This window comes from Sapajus apella, unplaced genomic scaffold (genome assembly GCF_009761245.1).
Source record: "Sapajus apella isolate SASKATOON/1434 unplaced genomic scaffold, GSC_monkey_1.0 scaffold5, whole genome shotgun sequence".
NCBI lineage: Eukaryota > Metazoa > Chordata > Mammalia > Primates > Cebidae > Sapajus > Sapajus apella.
This window is the reverse complement of record NW_022436945.1, coordinates 13,403,623-13,423,556: the sequence shown is the minus strand read 5'-3', so window position 1 is coordinate 13,423,556 and position 19,934 is coordinate 13,403,623. Positions and strand designations below refer to the sequence as shown.

The 19,934-nt window shown below is 38.4% G+C and overlaps 1 protein-coding gene across 7 annotated transcripts in view; it reads left to right on the top strand.

Annotated features, from left to right (window-relative positions):
- Positions 1–4,944, top strand: part of PPARGC1A (PPARG coactivator 1 alpha) — a 684,512-nt gene extending 679,568 nt beyond the window's left edge. For all 7 annotated transcript variants that reach the window (XM_032271915.1, XM_032271932.1, XM_032271939.1 and 4 more), the window contains one exon: positions 1,057–4,944. In XM_032271915.1, coding sequence (XP_032127806.1) covers positions 1,057–1,160 — 104 coding nt within the window. In that variant the 3' untranslated portion in view covers positions 1,161–4,944. The remainder of the gene's footprint in view (positions 1–1,056) is intronic.
- The last annotated feature ends 14,990 nt before the right edge of the window (positions 4,945–19,934 follow it).

The following is a 19,934-nucleotide window of genomic DNA, read 5'->3' as shown; positions in this document are numbered from 1 at the left end:
TCTTGTCAGCAAAACAACTTTTTAGATCAACGATTATGCCTCTGTAGTATCTAGTATTACACCCTTCTATTACTTTGACCATTTCTGTTTTGTAACTTACTCTGGGAAAAGCATGGGAGTGCTTATACTTGGTAGAATTGTTAGTTTTCCAGAATGGTTTTGTTTTTCTTCAAATAAATGTTTTCAAAAAGAATTAATATATTTACAAGAGGCTTTTTATTATGGTTCTAAGCCACCCTTTCTTATTTCCAAGAGCAGTGAAATATCTGACTCTTTCATAGAATTCAGTGAAGACAAAGTAGGAATATTTAACATAATTTTACTTTGCATTCAATATTCCTAAAACATATCTGTTTTGTTAAGGTCTATTTGATGTAGCATGTGAAACTTTGCCCAAAAGCTGACTTGGACTAGCCTAAGAGTCCAAGAAGGGCGTGGCTTTATACCTGCACTTTATTTCCTCTCTCCAAATTTACTGGGATGTGAAGCATTTCTCTTGACCTTCCAGCCTGAGGAGAATTTGCACCAATATTTCTGGGATGCCCAGAGGTACAGAAGCAGAGGACCACATCATATGACCCCTCCTGCCTCAAAGAGAAACAGCAGGTTGAAGTTTAGGGGAAGTTCTCATGACTCTTTCTCTGATGCTCAACTGGCTTTTATGCTCAATTAAATGAATCCCATTGAATAGGAAAATTAGTTCCAGCTTATACTCTCACGTCTACATCTAAGTTATTGAGGAACCATGGGCAAGTCATCTGACATGATGTTGGGAAGGGGAGGGTGGTTATCTGCCAGAGATGTATTAACATTTGCTCTGCCAAACTCCCAGGAGTGTTTAAGCCTAAAATGAGTCAACAGGTGAGTATTTTTGAAAGCTCAGTACTCCCCATCCTCTTCCTATATACCCATTCATATCCAGTAAAATCTGGACATTGTTTTTTAAAGTATATTGATTGGATAAGTTGTTATCAAATCTGGTCATCTTGAATTGGAATGATTGAGTTAAAGGCCATCAGCAAAGTGTGTGTCTAAACTGGCTTGCATTTCTTTCAGATTCAAACTCAGATGACTTTGACCCTGCTTCCACCAAGAGCAAGTATGACTCTCTGGATTTTGATAGTTTACTGAAGGAAGCTCAGAGAAGCTTGCGCAGGTAACATGTTCCCTAGCTGAGGATGACACAGGGATGGTGAATACCTCATGGGACAGCGCGTCCTTCCCTAACAGACTATTGCAAGTCATACTTAGGAATTTCTCCTACTTTACACTCTCTGTACAAAAACAAAACAAAACAACAACAATACAACAAGAACAAGAACAACAACAACAACAACAACGACAACGGTTTACATGAACACAGCTGCTGAAGAGGCAAGAGACAGAATGATATCCAGTAAGCACATGTTTATTCATGGGTGTCAGCTTTGCTTTTCCTGGAGTCTCTTGGTAATGGAGTGTGTGTGTGCACATGTACGTGTGTGTGTGTATGTATGTGTGTGGTGTGTGCACTTGGTTTAGGGGAAGTGTGTGTGGGTACATGTGAGGACTGGGGGCACCTGACCAGAATGTGCAAGGGCAAACCATTTCAAATGGCAGCAGTTCCATGAAGACACACTTAAAACCTAGAACTTCAAAATGTTCATATTCTATTCTAAAGGAAAAAAATGTATAAATATATATAAATTAAAAAGGAAAGAAAACTAATCAACCAACCAACCAACCAGACCAACCACAAACCGCCCTAAAATGACAGCCGCTGATGTCTGGGCATCAGCCTTTGTACTCTGTTTTTTTAAAGAAAGTGCAGAATCAACTTGAAGCAAGCTTCCTCTCATAACGTAATGATTATATGACAATCCTGAAGAAACCACAGGTCCCATAGAACTAATATCCTGTCTCTCTCTCTCTCTCTCTTTTTTTCTTTTTCCTTTTGCCATGGAATCTGGGTGGGAGAGGATACTGCGGGCACCAGAATGCTAAAGTTTCCTAACATTTTGAAGTTTCTGTAGTTCGTCCTTTATCCTGACACCCATGTAAATGTCCAAAATGTTGATCTTCCACTGCAAATTTCAAAAGCCTTGTCAATGGTCAAGCGTGCAGCTTGTTCAGCGGTTCTTTCTGAGGAGCGGACACCGGGTTACATTACTAATGAGAGTTAGGTAGAACTCTCTGAGATGTGTTCAGATAGTGTAATTGCTACATTCTCTGATGTAGTTAAGTATTTACAAATGTTAAATGGAGTATTTTTATTTTATGTATATACTATACAACAATGTTCTTTTTTTGTTACAGCTATGCACTGTAAATGCAGCCTTCTTTTCAAAACTGCTAAATTTTTCTTAATCAAGACTATTCAAATGTAATTATGAGGTGAAACAATTATTGTACACTAACATATTTAGAAGCTGAACTTACTGCTTATATATATTTGATTGTAAAAACAAAAAGACAGTGTGTGTGTCTGTTGAGTACAACAACAGCAAAACGATGCTTTCCGCACATCCATCCCTTAGGTGAGCTTCGAGCTAAGCATCTTGTCGAAAAATATCCCAGTCCCCTAAAGGTATTAACCACTTCTGCGATATTTTTCCACATTTTCTTGTCGCTTGTTTTTCTTTGAAGTTTTATACACTGGATTTGTTAGGGGAATGAAATTTTCTCATCTAAAATTTTTCTAGAAGATATCATGATTTTATGTAAAGTCTCTCAATGGGTAACCATTAAGAAATGTTTTTATTTTCTCTATCAACAGTAGTTTTGAAACTAGAAGTCAAAAATCTTTTTAAAATGCTGTTTTGTTTTAATTTTTGTGATTTTAATTTGATACAAAATGCTGAGGTAATAATTATAGTATGATTTTTACAATAATTAATGTGTGTCTGAAGACTATCTTTGAAGCCAGTATTTCTTTCCCTTGGCAGAGTATGATGATGGTATTTATCTGTATTTTTTACAGTTATGCATCCTGTATAAATACTGATATTTCATTCCTTTGTTTACTAAAGAGACATATTTATCAGTTGCAGATAGCCTATTTATTATAAATTATGAGATGATGAAAATAGTAAAGCCAGTGGAAATTTTCTACCTAGGATGCATGACAATTGTCAGGTTGGAGTGTAAGTGCTTTATTTGGGAAATTCAGCTTTTGCAGAAGCAGTGTTTCTACTTGCACTAGCATGGCCTCTGACGTGACCATGATGTTGTTCTTGATGACATTGCTTCTGCTAAATTCAATAAAAACTTCAGAAAAACCTCCATTTGAGCATCAGGATTTCATCTGAGTGTGGAGTCCCTGGAATGGAATTCAGTAACGTTTGGAGTGTGTATTCAAGTTTCTAAATTGAGATTCGATTACTGTTTGGCTGACATGACTTTTCTGGAAGACATGATACACCTACTACTTAATTGTTCTTTTCCTTTTTCTCACCCAACACGATCTTATAAGATGGATTTCACCCCCAGGCCAATGCAGCTAATTTTGATAGCTGCATTCATTTATCACCAGCATATTGTGTTCTGAGTGAATCCACTGTTTGTCCTGTCGGATGCTTGCTTGATTTTTTGGCTTCTTATTTCTAAGTAGATAGAAAGCAATAAAAATACTATGAAATAAAAACTTGTTCACAGGTTCTGCGTTACAACAGTAACACATCTTTAATCCGCCTAATTCTTGTTGTTCTGTAGGTTAAATGCAGGTATTTTAACTCTGTGTGAACGCCAAACTAAAGTTTACAGTCTTTCTTTCTGAATTTTGAGTATCTTCTGTTGTAGAATAATAATAAAAAGACTATTAAGAGCAATAAATTATTTTTAAGAAATCGATATTTAGTAAATCCTATTATGTGTTCAAGGACCAGATGTGTTCTCTATTTTGCCTTTAAATTTTTGTGATCCAATTTTAAATACATTCTCCTTTTTGCCCTGGGTTGTTGACATGAGTGGAATACTTGGTTTCTTTTCTTATCAAAAGACAACACTACAGATATCATATTGAGGATTAATTTATCCCCCCTCTGGCCTGACAAATATTGTTACCATGAAGTTAGTTTTCCTCAATGGACTTCAAATTGCATCTGAAATTAGTGGAGCTTTTGTATCTTCTGCAGACACTGTGGGTAGCCCATCAAAATGTAAGCTGTGCTCCTCTCGTTTTTATTTTTATTTTTTTGGGAGAGAATATTTCAAATGAACACGTGTACCCCATCATCACTGGAGGCAAATTTCAGCACAGATCTGTAGGATTTTTAGATGACCGCGGGCCATTGCCTTCATGCTGTGGTAAGTACCACATCTACAATTTTGGTAACCGAACTGGTGCTTTAGTAATGTGGGTTTTTTTCTTTTTTTAAAGAGATGTAGCAGAATAATTCTTCCAGTGCAACAAAATCAATTTTTGCTAAATGACTCCGAGAACAACGGTTTTGGGCTGTCAACATTCAAAGCAGCAGAGAGGGAACTTTGCACTATTGGGGTATGATGTTTGGGTCAGTTGAAAAAAGGAAACCTTTTCATGCCTTTAGATGTGAGCTTCCAGTAGGTAATGATTATGTGTCCTTTCTTGATGGCTGTAATGAGAACTTCAATCACTGTAGTCTAAGACCTGATCTATAGATGACCTAGAATAGCCATGTACTATAATGTGATGATTCTAAATTTGTACCTATGTGACAGACATTTTCAATAATGTGAACTGCTGATTTGATGGAGCTACTTTAAGATTTGTAGGTGAAAGTGTAATACTGTTGGTTGAACTATGCTGAAGAGGGAAAGTGAGCGATTAGTTGAGCCCTTGCCGGGCCTTTTTTCCACCTGCCAATTCTACATGTATTGTTGTGGTTTTATTCATTGTATGAAAATTCCTGTGATTTTTTTTTTAAAAATGTGCAGTACACATCAGCCTCACTGAGCTAATAAAGGGAAACGAATGTTTCAAATCTACTTCTGCTTTTCTTATTTATCGTAACCAAACTCCTGGCATGTTTCTCAGATCAGTACCCATTACTCGCTTATTATTATTCTATTTCTTCTCTGGCTTTCTCTCCCTTTCTCCCTGCTTTTCCATATTCATGGATGCATTTCAACTCTAAGGTAATGTGCACCTTCTGTATCTTGTCTTTTTTTAAACGGCAAAGGCAGACGTGGTGATTTCTATAACGAACATTCAGAGGTGAAAAGTGACATGGGATTTTATCAAATGGATTAGCTCTATTTTTGTACTTAACCCTGAGAAGTGTGTATTTTTAAGTAAAAGCTCTTTCCCCTAGGGAAAAACACACTGAATATTCAGCATAGAAAGCAATTTTGTTGTAGATGGACTGAATATTTTTTGAAGACTTGTAACAGGATGCAGTTCCCCATCGTATGGAAGTCATCAGATTAGTTAAATATGGGATGAGCTGATAGCTGAAGACACATTGTGCTGTCAGGATGTCCATTGTGCCTGGTAGATGACGGTGGTCCTAATGACAGAGAATGCCCTTGCCCAATTTCAGATGATTGTTCTCATTCCCAACCATTTGCATCATAAGACTCAACACAAACAACAGTGGGCAAAGGTGGCTAAATATATCCCAGCATTTCCATCTCCTAGAGAGAAAAAAGTGTTCGTAAATACTGGAAATGTGGTAAGAGCTATAAGAAGTGTATTAAAATCTGCTAAATGACATAAGAAACACTACCCATGGATTGTTTATACCAGCATAAAATTCATCAATTATTTTTTCAGAATGAAAATAAAAACTTATCTTTAGATTACCCAAATGTTGCATTTATCTGAAACCGGATACGAAGCACCCCTGAGTTTCAATGGATAAGTCTCAGTTTCTAACTTTTCTATTGATGCTTAAGTTGCATAAGACATTTTTAATCTTCTAGTTGGAACCAGCAAGGACATTAGAACTTATCCCTAAATGGTTAACTTTTTACCCTAACAAATCTTTTGAGGGCAGAGAGAAAATGAAGGGTTTTCAGAAGCAGCATTAGTAGCTGCTAGTTTGGTACTGGACTATCCTGATTGAGATTAAGGGTTTATTTCATATTGTCCTCAAAACATTGAATCACTTCCACTCTTATTAATACTAATGGCAAAATAATTATTAAAACCAAGGTTAGGCTGACAAACACAAGTTAACATTTGGTACAGCTTTTGTTAAGAGAAGATTGTCTCAATTCAAAAGTCCTCCAAACCAAATCTGTCTAAACTATAAACAATATGATATTGAGTTGAAATTACTTTTTAGCATTGCTGGTTTTCTCTTCTTTGTAGGGTTATTTAGCTAATCACTGGATATAATTTACAGCCCTAATAATGTTGTTATACTGGCTCTACAGTAGTGTTACTAGTTACACAGTTGTAACTCAGTATTAATTATAGAATATATTAACTAAAACTTTCCATTTGCAATATTTATATTAATCTTATATCTTGCAATTTTCTTTGCTATTTCTTGTTTTCAAACATACTACACTCCATTGTAAATCAATCTTTGTACTTTATCAAACAACAGAGAGTAATAAAGAAGGTCACAACTCATAGAGGAGTTCCTTGGAGGTTTGTAACATCATGATTTAAATCTCAGAAAGATTTAATCAAAAGCTGAATTAATCCCTGGGGGAAAAGACGGTATATAGATTCTATTGATGGACACAAAGCAGCCTATTTCTTTTCACTGGTCTCTGTTAGCATGTTGGGGAAAAGAAACATAGATTTTCTGTGAGAGGGAAAATAAGATATACTTGGTAGGGGAAAGATAGTATGAAATAACCTTCATGTTATGCTTCCTCCGTTCCATCCAAAATGGCCCATTTTTGTTTTCCACTTACTGGGGTGTTATCTGTTCTCCTTGTGCATGGAGAATGTTAAATGTCCTCCACCCCCATGTTTCCCTCATTATAGTCCATGTGATTCCAGTGACTATGCAGAGTCCCAAAATCTCCACTCTAGTCAAGCATGTGGAATGTGGGGTCACATGGGCTGCTTTCCAGGTCTCTTCTATTCTAATCAGGTGACTGCCCTCAGGCAAATTCTTAGCACTGGCGACACTGGAAACTTGTAGGAAGAAATGATTATGAAACGTGAGTATTTTGAGGATCAGGTTCTACTGAAAAGCCTAACACTGTTCCATGACTAGGATGAAGGCGAAGGGCAAGAGGCCACCACCTTCCCACATGACTCTTTTCTGTGCATAATTCCAGAGGAATGTGACCATATTCTGTTTAGCTCAAAACCCATTACTTACCATCAGCTGACTTATAAAGGGGCAGAGTGAAATCAGTTAATTGAAAAGAAGAAGAGAACTTTTAGAGGAGAAAATCAAATGATCCTATAATATTTTCATGATTAAATTAAATGGATGTAATTATACATGCACATATGCACACCAAGGCATTATTATAATCAAGGACCTTAAAATATTGTTTTGTTTCAAATTTATGCATATAGCACTTACTGAAGGCAAGTAGCTAGTGTGATACTTGAATTTGCATATTGACCATCTCAATATATTTTCATATATTAATTTCTAGTAGGAAGAAGCTGAATTATTAGAAAAAATCCTGGGGTGATTTAGAAAAAATATTGTGCTTCTGCTCGTTTTTGAACATCAGGGGCACTTAACAACATTATCTTTTTTTTTTCACATAGTTTTCTGTGATGGATTTTCAACAAGATGACATCCAAGTGAAAGCCGAAATTAAATGGGAAGGAAAGAATGTTAAGTGGTAAAATCCTAAATAGCTTATTAGACTACTTAATTGGAGGGAATTTATTTTTTGCTGCTGTTAGGAACTCTATAGCCAAGCTTCTCTTTAACAATACTAATTGATGAAAAAAAGTGACTATAGTAATATAGTTACCACAAAATACCCTCCGGCAAGCTGTTTAAGGAAATTCACAGGTACTTTCCTCTGATTGACGTTGGTGGTGTGAAAATCAAGTCCTGTCTTCATGTGTATCATTGCTTTCTCGCTTCATTTCCAACCAGGTCCCTTGCTTATTCCTATCATAGCTTCTCAGTGCACTTAAAAGACTGTCTTAATTCTTAAAAGAAAATTAGCCATGCTTGCTCTTAGTTTAACCATCCAGCAGGTTTTCAACTTGATCACTATACCCTTTAATCAGATGTATGACTAATGTTTCATAGTGCTTAGACGTATTGCCCTCTGTAAGCACTTCCCTATTTGTTGGCAGCAGTGTGTACACACTATCACAGAATGATGATTAATTACTCTGCTTCCTAGAGAAGTGTAAGCTAGTAAACTGGTCACAAGGCATGTGATGCAGCCGTGTTACTTTCATGTCAGGCAATTTCATGATCAAGTGCAATGCACGGTGTAATTTTCCATTTATCTGTATACATGGGAAAAGCATCCTGTTACTGATTCAATGAGCTGACTTTTCCAGGGTCAACAATCTGAATTGCCGTTTAGACTATCCAACAGGAAAACAATTGGACAGGAAGCAAAAATTGGAGTTCGCCATCTGTTGTTTGACTTCAGTATCTGAAGGGTAGGAAGTACCGATGTGTTGGGTTGACATTTTCCCATTTCCAGTGGCAGGGTTGGCGGCATTCAAAGGGAGTGCCAATGTGTGCACCTGATGAATGAAATAATTCACAGACAGCTCATAAGAGTTTCTTTGTCACATGGTGCCAGAGTCCCATTGAGCCACTGAGTTCCATGGCATGCCATGGCAAAAGCTAAAACCAAAAAGGTCACCTGAAGGAAAGAGAAGGAATAAACAGAAGGTTAACCAAACACATTTGAACTTCAGGCATGAAGCAAGGTTTGGACAAAAATTTCCCATGGTTTCTTATTTGCCTTGTATGCCGACTCATTCCTTGAGATTATACAAACAAAAGAGGCAATTGTGCAGCTAGGCTGTAGAATTGCAGAGAAGGGAATGAACCTCACAAACTGGTTCTATATGTGGGAGTGCTTCTGTGTCATGTAGACAGCCACTGGCCTTTGATTAAAATCCTGTGTACTGCCTGGTCGTTACATTGATGGGAGACCCTTGAGGATTTCTTCAGAGCTAGGTTTTTGGATAGAACTTTTAAGCTTTAATTTTGTGGAATGATAAAAAGATAATCTCTACAATGCAAAGAGCTCTTTAGATTTCAGCAATGCATTGAGGAGGCCCCCTATTTTCTCCTAATTGATTCTGTTCTACCATCTCAAAGTAGCCATTTCCAGCAAGGAATGGTCACTGACTTTTAGCATTCTGAAGCTTAAACTCAAGCCCTCTCAAAAGCTGTATCTACTATATTTCATGGAGACATAACTTCATGGTATTGCAATAATTTAAAGACATTATTTGCTTGTTTTTGCTGTTTTAAAAACTTAGCTTTATCAACTCCATTTAGAAACTTGATCAACTTAGAGACTCCCTTTCCTAGAATCAGTGCTTAGTGACACACCTGGTCATCCTGTATCCCGGCAGTTGGACCTCAGGTAATGATGTTGCTCCATATGACCCCTTAACATCCTCATTTTAAAATTAGAAAAATCTTCCTGTGCTGGTAAGAAAGAAAATATGAAAAGCTGCCCTCCATTTGAAAGTCCAGTGAATTCAGTATGTGATTAAAACAGTGAAGGTAATGACAAGGATGATGATGGCATCAGCTAACATTGATTGTAGATTTATCTTTTAGTCACTTAGCCGTTTATATGAATTTTCTTCATTAATCCCCCTAACCAGACCATAAGGTAGGTATACAGCTCTTCCCATTTTATTGAGGTGGGAAGGGAGGTTTAAGGGAGCTGAATAACTGCCGAGATTTAGGCAAGGTCCAGTTGATCCTTAAACTTATTTTCTAAACTGTCATGTTATATATAATACCTCCAAGAATAAAATATTAATGTTCAAAAGAAAAAATTCTGTAAGAGGTAATTAATTGTTAAAATTTGTGTACTTTTATTGCTACCATTTGACTGAAGTCAAACTGCATGTATTGCATTCGTTCATTTTACATTGATCGAACTCCCTCAACATGCTAGAAACTCCACATCTAGCTGGCAGTGTTGTAAGAGAAAATTAAAATGTGTATTTTCTAAGAGCTTCAGTAGGAAACTCTCACCAGAATCCTTATTGTGAGAATCTATGTATCTGTGTGCCTATCTATCTATCATCCATCTATTTTTCTATCTATTGTCTATCATCTATCTATCTATCATCTATCTATCTGTTTATCCATCTGTTTATCTATCCCTCTACCTGCATATATATATTTTTTGGAAAGTATATTTCTATAAAACCAACATCTATGAGTGTTGCGGCCAGAGATCCTCATACTTAATAAGCAGGAATGACCTAGTGCTGTGATTCCAAGGTGTACAATCTGACTTACAATCACTGATAACCAACTTTACAAAGAAGTAGAAACCCTTCCATAAATTAAAATGGATTTGGAGGCATAAAATGGTATATTCTTACCAATGAGAAATTAAATCACAAAAATAATCAAATTTAAGAGCTCTTTATGGTTTTTCAATCACTATTAAAATGTTCCTGGGCTGGGAACAGTGGCTCACACTTGTAATCCTAGCACTTTGGGAGGCTGAGGTGGGATGATCACTTGAGGTCAGGAATTCAAGACCAGCCTGGCCAACACGAAGAAACCCCAACTCTACTAAAAGAAATAAAAAAAAATTAGCTGGGCATTGTGGTGCGAGCCTATAGTCCCAGCTGCTTGGGAGGTTGAGGCAGGAGAATGGCTTGAACCCGGGAGATAGAGATTGCCATGAACCAAGACTGTGCCACTGCAGTCCAGCCTGGGCAACAGAGCAAGACTATCTCAAAAATACATCAATAAAAAATAAATATAAACATTTCCAATTTAAGGCTAATATAGGAAACAATTTAAAAAGAATCAGTCCCTGTTTTGCAGCCATCGGTAAAGCAGTCATTTTCTTGAAAAATTTGTCTGTCCTGGAGACAACAAATACTAGGTTATTTTGACTAAGGTTCATATAATTCTGAAAATGAAAGTTCATTATCAGCTTTCCTTCTTTCCCACTTCATCATCTTAACTGACCTCGTACTCACTGAGCATGGCTGCTGGATTAGAGATGGGCCTCTGATATTGCAATGTGAGAAACGGAGCCCCTTTTCTAGAGATTCTTATACTATCCTTATACAAGCAATAGGCACATGGAATACCTTTGGACCAAATGCTTCCTCATTTCTGTGATCATATTCATTGTTATGACACAGTGCTAGCTTGGATATCAGCTATTCATGATAGAGGACTTAAGATTTCTTAAGTATGCTTATTTGGATTTCTCTCTGCAATGCTAACCCACCTACAATCAAGTCTTAGGACTATAGACACTGATCGGTAGACATTCAGAGTTCTAGTTTATGGATGACCCTTTTGGGGCAGTTTTCTTGCTGAACCTGGCATCATTTGTAGGGAAAAGCGGGCTCAGTTTCTAACATTGCAATACCAGAGGCCCATCTCCAATCCAGTGGTCATCCTCAGTCAGCATGAGGTCAGTTAAGATTATGAAGTGGGGAAGAAAGAAAGGTGGTCATGAACTTTCATCTTCAGAATTCCATGAACCTTAATCCAAATAGCCTAGGGTTTGTGATTTAGGGAAGAAAAAATTTTTGAGAAGTGACTGGTTTACCAATGGCTGCAAAACAGGGACTGATTCTTTTTTAAATGTTTCCAACTTTTAATTAAAAATCATTTCAAATAAACATGGAAGTGCATAAAATAATAGAATTGAGCCCCATGGATCTACTACCCAGATTTGTGAGATGTTAATACTTTACTCAATATGCTTATGATTGCTCTTAAATCACATATCTATCCCTTCATTCTTCTTCCTTCCTTAGTAGCATTCTCTCCCCATTTGTTAGTATGTGTTATTCCTACACACTTGTACTCTTTAACTTCATTTCCATATATCCAAAAATGAAATGCAGTTCTATTTTGTATATTTTGAAACTTTACATGTTTTTCTATTATAAGTGTTCTTGTACAATTTGGCAGTAGTGCCTTTCAATGCAACTGCAACTAGAGCCATTGAGCCTTGGTGTAAGCCAGAAGGAAATCCTTCTTTCCAGGTGTCTGGAGTTGCCATAACAGCTGCTCAAAGTGTCCCAGTTAATCATTCTTCACTGCATTCCTGACACGCATCTTGGTTTCCTATTTATCACTTTGGCTCATGGGTAAGTGCCTTTATGCAATAGCTTTAAAAGACTTCAACCCTTGATCCACACCCTTCTCTTGCTTATTGAGTGGTTATAAAGTTGATCCAAGGGAACTGAAGGTCATAAAATCACAGCAGAAAATGGAAACTTATACCTAGTTTTTTTGTTTTGATTTTTTTTTAAGAGAATGGGTTCTTAGATATTTTATCTTTTTTAAGTAAGAAATTTTTGCTACACTCCTCAGCTTCCCACTCCCACATACCTCTGCATGGCCGGGCCCTGTCTAGAAAGGACACTGGGGAACCCCAGGACTATAGAATTTATTTCTTGTAATAGTAACCAATTAAACTAGTTACCAGTTGGAGAGCATGTTCCAGCACTTAAGTTAATTGAACTGTGGCAAATGAAATATGATTTTAAATTTTTTCGGTATTCCAAATCACTTCATGCATGCAGATAAAAATGAAAAAAAAAATTACCAAATTGGTTTGGAATGTGCAAATCAAGCATACAGTGTGAACATTTAGGCCTATGATCTAATAACTGCAGTGGGTACCTAGAAAAACTTTGTGGGATTTTTTTTTTCTTCTTCTTTTGCTGAGCTCTCCTTTGAATTTCTGGAACCACTACTTGATGTGATAGTCAATGAATGGAAGTCAGGTGCAATCAGAAGGGAAACTGTCTGCATCAGGATTTTTCTATCAGTTTACCCAGAAAATAATCTCTTCATGATTCATTTCGTGGGCCAGGTAAGAAGGGAATTGTTGAAAGGAGATTTAGCTTAAGGGATGAAGTGTAGTATTTTATTCTGGGCAAATCTGGATAGAATTTGGTTCATGAGTCTGTTTAAGAGGATATAGTTCTCTTTGGGATGGCGACCCTTCTGTTCCTAAGGCCACTGTACATAAAGAGTGAGTGTATAAATTTGAGAAGGTGATGGTTTTGAGGAAAATCTGATGCCAAAGAATGCTACAATCCTGTCTCCACAGTCCCTTCTTCATGTCTTCCCCATCACCCAACATATATGTAAATGATACTCTATTTCCATAGCTTTCTATTGCTGTGAATTTTCCAACCCTGTACATAGATCAGGTCAAGGGCTGGAATAAAAGGGGTTGGTTGGGAAGTTTGGATGGGCTGTGAAGCTCTTGGCAGCTTAATGAGTCATCTTGAGTAACCAGTGACGCAAGATCCATGACAGTTCTCATCTCCCTTCAAGGTTATTCCTCCCCCTCCCAAAGGAAACCTAAGAAAAAGAAGTGAAATGTCGTATCAGTTGATTTCATGGTCTCTTTTTGATATGACAAAATAATTTGGGTTAGAATACAGGCTGCCATTGTTGTTGAAGTTACACTACAAGTTGTCTGGCATCATACAACATTGGAACATAAACCATTGACAAAAACAAACTCATGCAGAATAAACCTACTCGACACCAACAGCAGAGATGTTAATGGACCAGCCAGGTGCATGACCAAAAGGAAGGCTCAGTCCTATTACAGTTTAGGCAGCTGTATCCATAATATGAGTTGAAAGGTTCAGGGTTGCTATTTTTCTCCAAAATATCTTCTCCATAGCTAACAAATAATACTGGAAACCTGACATTTGTCAATTCATGTATTTTTAAATTAAGTTAAAACATAATAAACTGTAACCATCAGCATTTCTAGCAAATCCTCACCTAGATCATTTTAAGAAGAGAGCTAGTTGCATTAGGATAAAAGTGAGAGAAATCTGGATACCCAAGACCTCATTGCCCAGAGAAAGGCAGGAAGAACAGTGACACTAGGTGCTCAGAGGAAGGACACATAGTGAGTGTGCCATTGGTTTCACTATCATGTGGATGTTTCAGTGGGCTCCTCGTTCATTAAATGTTTGTTGAACATCCACTTGAGTCCTGTGCCAGGCATAGAAAGGATAAATAACATCCTACCTTCAAGAAGCTTCTAATTATTTGTGGAAAAAGGCTTACCTGCTGTATCCTAGATATTGTTTTAGTCAACAATGTGGCAGAGTGAATTAACAAGAGACCCTGCCCTCAAGCAGTTTGCAGTCTGGTGGATGTACACAAGGTACTTTGTGTATAACTAAGAAATGTCTCAAGATCTGTGGGAAAAGAATAAAATTACTAAGGAGGGAGGAAGTTTAGTGAACGCTCTAAGGGATCTATGTGGCCCGAACTGGTCCTTGACATGTAGAATTAGGCAACGGGACAAGCAGAAATAGTACAACTCTCTCTTTTCCTGATCTCTCCTGGAGTTGAGAGTATCCAAGTTTTTGCTAATCTACCTGCTTATAAATACTTACATTGTTCAACGACTTAGTTCAAGTGTGTGCTCAGTAAAAACCTTCCTGATCCATCTCTCCTCACTCCCTGTCCCCAGACTTGTAGAACTCACTCCTTCTTTACTGTGTCTCCTGCACATTAATCTATCACAGCACTGATAATATAGTATTCTAAATTATTCATTTACCTTCATTTTGCCCTTTGAGTTTGTAAGGATGTTGGCTGACTGCTGGGATGGATGAATAAAAATGGATAGAATTTTCATGTTTACCTAAACAAATCACCAAATGTCCTGGCTCTGAATTGCTCCTAGAATATTCTTCTCAAGCTCCTATAAAATGGCAATTTCTAATCTTTGAGATGGGAAAGGAAAGCTGAAGCCTTCTCTGAAGAATTGAATGTAAGGAAAACTTGTGTGGTAGCATTTTCCCTCTCATGTCTCATTCACAGAACACCCTAAAACATAACCATTTTGCTATGACAGAAACATGATTTCTTCTTCCGCACGCAGCCATGATGAGCTTGCCCCTCCTGGACCATGCAAAACATGGGCTGTCTTTTCCTAGCTTTTGGAAATTTCCCCACACAGGCTAGCTCTAGGGAAGTTGTCTTCTGCTTTTGTTTCTAAGTATCTTTTGCTCAGCATGGTTCTAATTTCTGATTGCCTGGATTACATACCAACCAGGCCCAGTTTTTGATTCTTTAGCCACATGGGAAGTTGGGTCAGGAAAAATGGGGCTGCAGAGGACTGGGGCACAGAGCCAGCTTTACAGGAGTTGGCCATTATTGTACTGATTCTGCATATTGTTTTAGGGGCACTTCCCTGGGGGCCTAGAGATTTCTGCTGATCTAGGGACTTAGAGAAACTCGAACCTTAGCGCAAAAGACTCATCTGAGCTCCATTGGATGAAGCCTGGGGATATTCGCTCATGCCTTCCAAATATCTGTCTAAAAAACATCTCATTTCTGCTATTTCTGTGGCCAAATGAATTGTCAAATCCATGTGCATACCCTACCCAGCAATCTGTTTATCAAGAAAGAGGAGCCTGTTGTCTCCCAATTTCTGCTTTCCAGGTGACTGATATTAATTACTTTGCAGCAGGGACAGTTTATCTCTGGCTGAAACTAAAGCAGACGAAAATGCTGCAGGGCCATAAGATTTTTTTGGTTGTCATTGAAACGATGAATGGGATGAAGATACTTATCTGAGAGAACAGGTTTCAGGTGGAGCCTCCATCAGCAGTACTTTGAAATGTATTGTTAGAATATGGCTTATCTAGGTAAAGAATAAAAATAGCATGTCATTTTGTGACTATATTAACTCATTTCCAACACAGGAAGCTGAGGCCCCTGCACAATGATAGACTTGTTCTGAAAGTAGAAAGCACAACCTCCATTAATGATGATGGAACTAGTTCTCAATTACCGGCATTACTTAAAAGATATTGCTAATCCTATCATTTTGGGAGGCCAAAGTGGGTGGATCACCTGAGGTTAGGAGTTCAAGACCAGCCTAGTCAACATAGTGAAACCCTGTCTCTACTAAAAATAGAAAAATTAGCCATGTGTGGTGACACACACCTGTAGTCCCAGCTACTTGGGAGGCTGAGGCAGGAGAACTATTGAACCTGGGAGGCAGAGGTTGCAGTGAGCCAAGATCGGACCACTGCACTACAGCCTGGAAGACAGAGCAAGATTCAGTCTCAAACAAACAAACAAACAAACAAACAAAGATATTGCTAATTGCCCCAAAAGCTATGGCCCTACTTTACACTTAGTCTAAGTCCCCTAATACAGAGAACAAAGTTTTAAAATCAACCTACCTCTCTTCTAATTATTAGGGTTGCTCCCCAAAATGGTTTCTCCTGGGTAGTTTGCATGTAGAGTCAGCACTGAATCCCCAAGAGGTTGACTGAGAAGTACTTAGGACAAGCTGATGATGAAATAATGGTCTACTCTGGTTATGGGACTCTAGGGCATTTATTTCTTTACATTTCTTAGCCTCAATAGAAAATAGGAAAATAAAGCCAACTTGGTGGGGTTGATACGACATTTCTTGGGCTAATCTATCTAAAAGGACCTGGCAAACAATGATCATGCTCCCTTCTCATAATTAGTGGCCAAGAAGATAAATGTCTTTGAAAAAATGGAAACTAGTGATAAAATTTGGGGTCAAAGAATGCATTTGGCTGGGTGTGGTGGCTCATGCCTGTAATACCACTGTGGGAGGCTGACGTGGGATGATCACTTGAAGCCAGGTGTTTAAGACTGAGCAACATAGCAAGACTCTTACTCTAAAAAATTACAAAAATTAGCTGAGGATGATGGTATATGCCTGTATTCCCAGCTACTTGGAATGCTGAAGCAGGAGGATCCCTTGAGCCTTGGAGATCAAGTTCACAGTGAACTGTAATTATGCAACTTCACTCCAGCCTTGGCAACACAGCAAGACCCTGTCTCTAAAATAATGATTACAAAAATTAGAAGTAATGCATTAAAGAAATGAATTTTATTTTGCTTCCCATACACTGTTCTAGATAGTGAGGCTAAGGGAAATGAAAACAACACAAAGACCCTGGCCTAGGTTGAAGCCAAAAGCTCTGGGTTCTAGTTCCGGCTTTAACCTTGACCAGCTGCAGTTACTTCGCCAATGTGCTTTACCTCTCCAGGATCCATCTGCTACATCTCTAAAGGAAAGAGGGAGACAGTTTCCAATTCTGACGTGCTATGCAAATGAAAAACTGTATTTTGTGCATCGACCTCTCATGTTTTCCTGGCCACTCCAGCCTCTCCTTTATGTTCCTCTTCATTCGTTTCTATTCTTCTACTTGAATCTTCCATGTACATATTCCCTCGGCTGTTTTCTTTAATCATATTTCTTTTCTTTGTGCATGTTCTACTTGAGATGTGTCATTGACTACAGTAACATTAACTTCCCTGAGACCATGGGAGATGACTTCTAAATCTATTTCCCCCAACGGAAATCATTCTCTCAAGCTTTAGACTCACCAAATACTGGACATCTCCTTTGAGTTTCCTCTTAAAGTTTAAACATAGTACATCCCAAACTGAATCCATTATCTTATCCACCAAAAATCTACTTATACACTTCCATTTTTAGATAGTGTCATCAACTCAAACTTCTCTGACCCAAAACTTAGGAGTCATCACAAACCCTCCCAGCCTTTCACAATCACATCTAATTGATTGCCAAGTCTTGTTTATTTTACTTCTTTCTGTTCTTTTTTTTTTCCCCCATTTATTTATTTTATTGCATTTTAGGTTTTGGGGTACATGTGAAGAACATGCAAAATTGTTGCACAGGTACACACGTGGCAGTGTGATTTGCTGCCTTCCTCCCCATCACCTACATCTGGCATCTCTCCCCTTGCTATCTCTCCCCAGCTCCCCACCCCCCACCGTCCCTCCCCTATTTCCCCCCAACTGACCCCAGTGTGTAGTGCTCCCCTCCCTGTGTCCATGTGTTCTCATTGTTCAACACCCGCCTAAGAGTGAGAACAGGGGTGTTTGATCTTCTGCTCTTCTGTCAGCTTGCTGAGAATGATGGTTTCCATGTTCATCCATGTCCCTATTTTACCTCTTTCAAAGCCCTCAAATCAATCACCTGTCATCTGCATTTTTCCATTTGCAACCAATTTCACCGTATCTTCCACTTTGCAGTCAAAACATTGCTTCTAAAACGCTAACATCTGTTTTATCTACCTTATCTAGAGACTACCAATCACGTGGTCCCCTGAAACCAAACATAAACTCCCTAGAATCAAGTACAAGTTTATCCCTGAATGATCCCCACTCTCGCCCCCAGAAGTTATTTTCATCACACTCTCAGCCCCACAGCACCACTCTAACTTCATTGTTTGTTTTTTGTGGAATGGATGCTATTATATTTCCAAAACTTTGTAAAAGCTGTTCCCTCTGCTTGGAATGCCCTACCTTTCCTTCTCTATCAGAGAGGCATGGTGGGGGGGTGGTTTCCAGGTTGGTTAAGAACCTGTGTTTTGGGGTAAGAGGTTCCCATGATCAAAGCCCAGATCCAGTATTTATAAGCTATGTGATAGTAGGCATGTTATCATCTAAATTTTAGTAGTATTACCTTTAAAATGCAAATAACAATGCCTGCTACATAATGTCATTGTAAAGATTAAATATGGTATGTTTAGTGTACTGCCAGGCACATAAGAACATTCAATAATTGGTAACTCATATTTGTCCTTTACAGCTAGACTCTGTTCTTCCTCTCTTCTCTCAACCACACCTCTCATGTTCTGATCTAGAATTTACATCACAGTCACAGGGTGCCATAGACAGAGTCTGTTTTGTTCACATTTATTTAGCACTTGTCATTGTCTGACACAAGCAGGCCTACCATAGAATTGTTGTTTCCATCAAGATTCAACTCAGTTGCTATTTCTTCTAGGAAGTTTTTATTGAACTCCTAATCTTCCCTCAGCATTGGTTAATTAACTTCTCTTAATAGGCTCTGTTTATACACCGTTGGAATAGTTTCTCTTTCTTCTGTAGAGTCTTTAGTTTCTGGAGGGCAAAGACTGCATCAATTACACCTTTGAATCCCCAACACCTGTCTCAGCTCCATAGAGTAACACTAAAAAACCTTTGTAAATGCCTGAATGAATGAATGAATGACTGGATGAGTGATGAACGAGTGGATTCTGTCTTTACCTAAGTTTCTTTCTTTTCCTCGTTTTACCCTTTTATATGCTCCATTTACATTCTGTTTCTAAGAATCAGGCAGAGAATGTGGAAACTAATGGATATCAGGCAGGTGAGACTAGACCTTCACCCAGAGGAAACATATGGACTGGCCCCTGGTGCTCTGCTGAAATTGTATTGATAGTGGCACCTGGGAAGGAAAGGTTCTTCAATCACAGGAGCTTTAGACAAGCTTTCACCTGACCAGGGGCATGAGAACAGCATGGGCAAGCTACTGGAGAAGTTTGCAGACCTTCCTGAAAGGAGTCTGAAAGGCTGGCATGTAGGTCAGTGTCCATCCTGGGACTCTACCCATAGAGGTATAAATAAGAGCCTGGAAGCACTGAGTTTCCAGATGTCCAGGTGAGAGTGGCTAGGGGTAGATGGTCTGAAAGGGAGGAGAAAAATCCCTCTAATCTTTTCTCTGAGCCATGGCCTCCAAACCACCTTGCAGGCAAGGCACAAAGCCGAGGTGACCCTGATATGCAGCGAAATGAAAAGGTTTGTGTGCAAATCAGGGAAAAATCCTTTCAGCACCTACAGGATGGATGCCAGGGAGTTAACATTTGGAAATCTCAGCTCAGTGCCAGGACATTGTTTGAAAAGGAGATCTTGGAGCAAATGCCAGTGAGGTACAGAGGAGAAGAAGTAAAGACAAGGACTCCAGGAATTAGCTATTCAAGAATGTTCCAGAAACCTGATAGCTCTTTTCCCTGTCAAAAGGAAAAAAAAAAAAAAAAAAGAGGGAGAGAG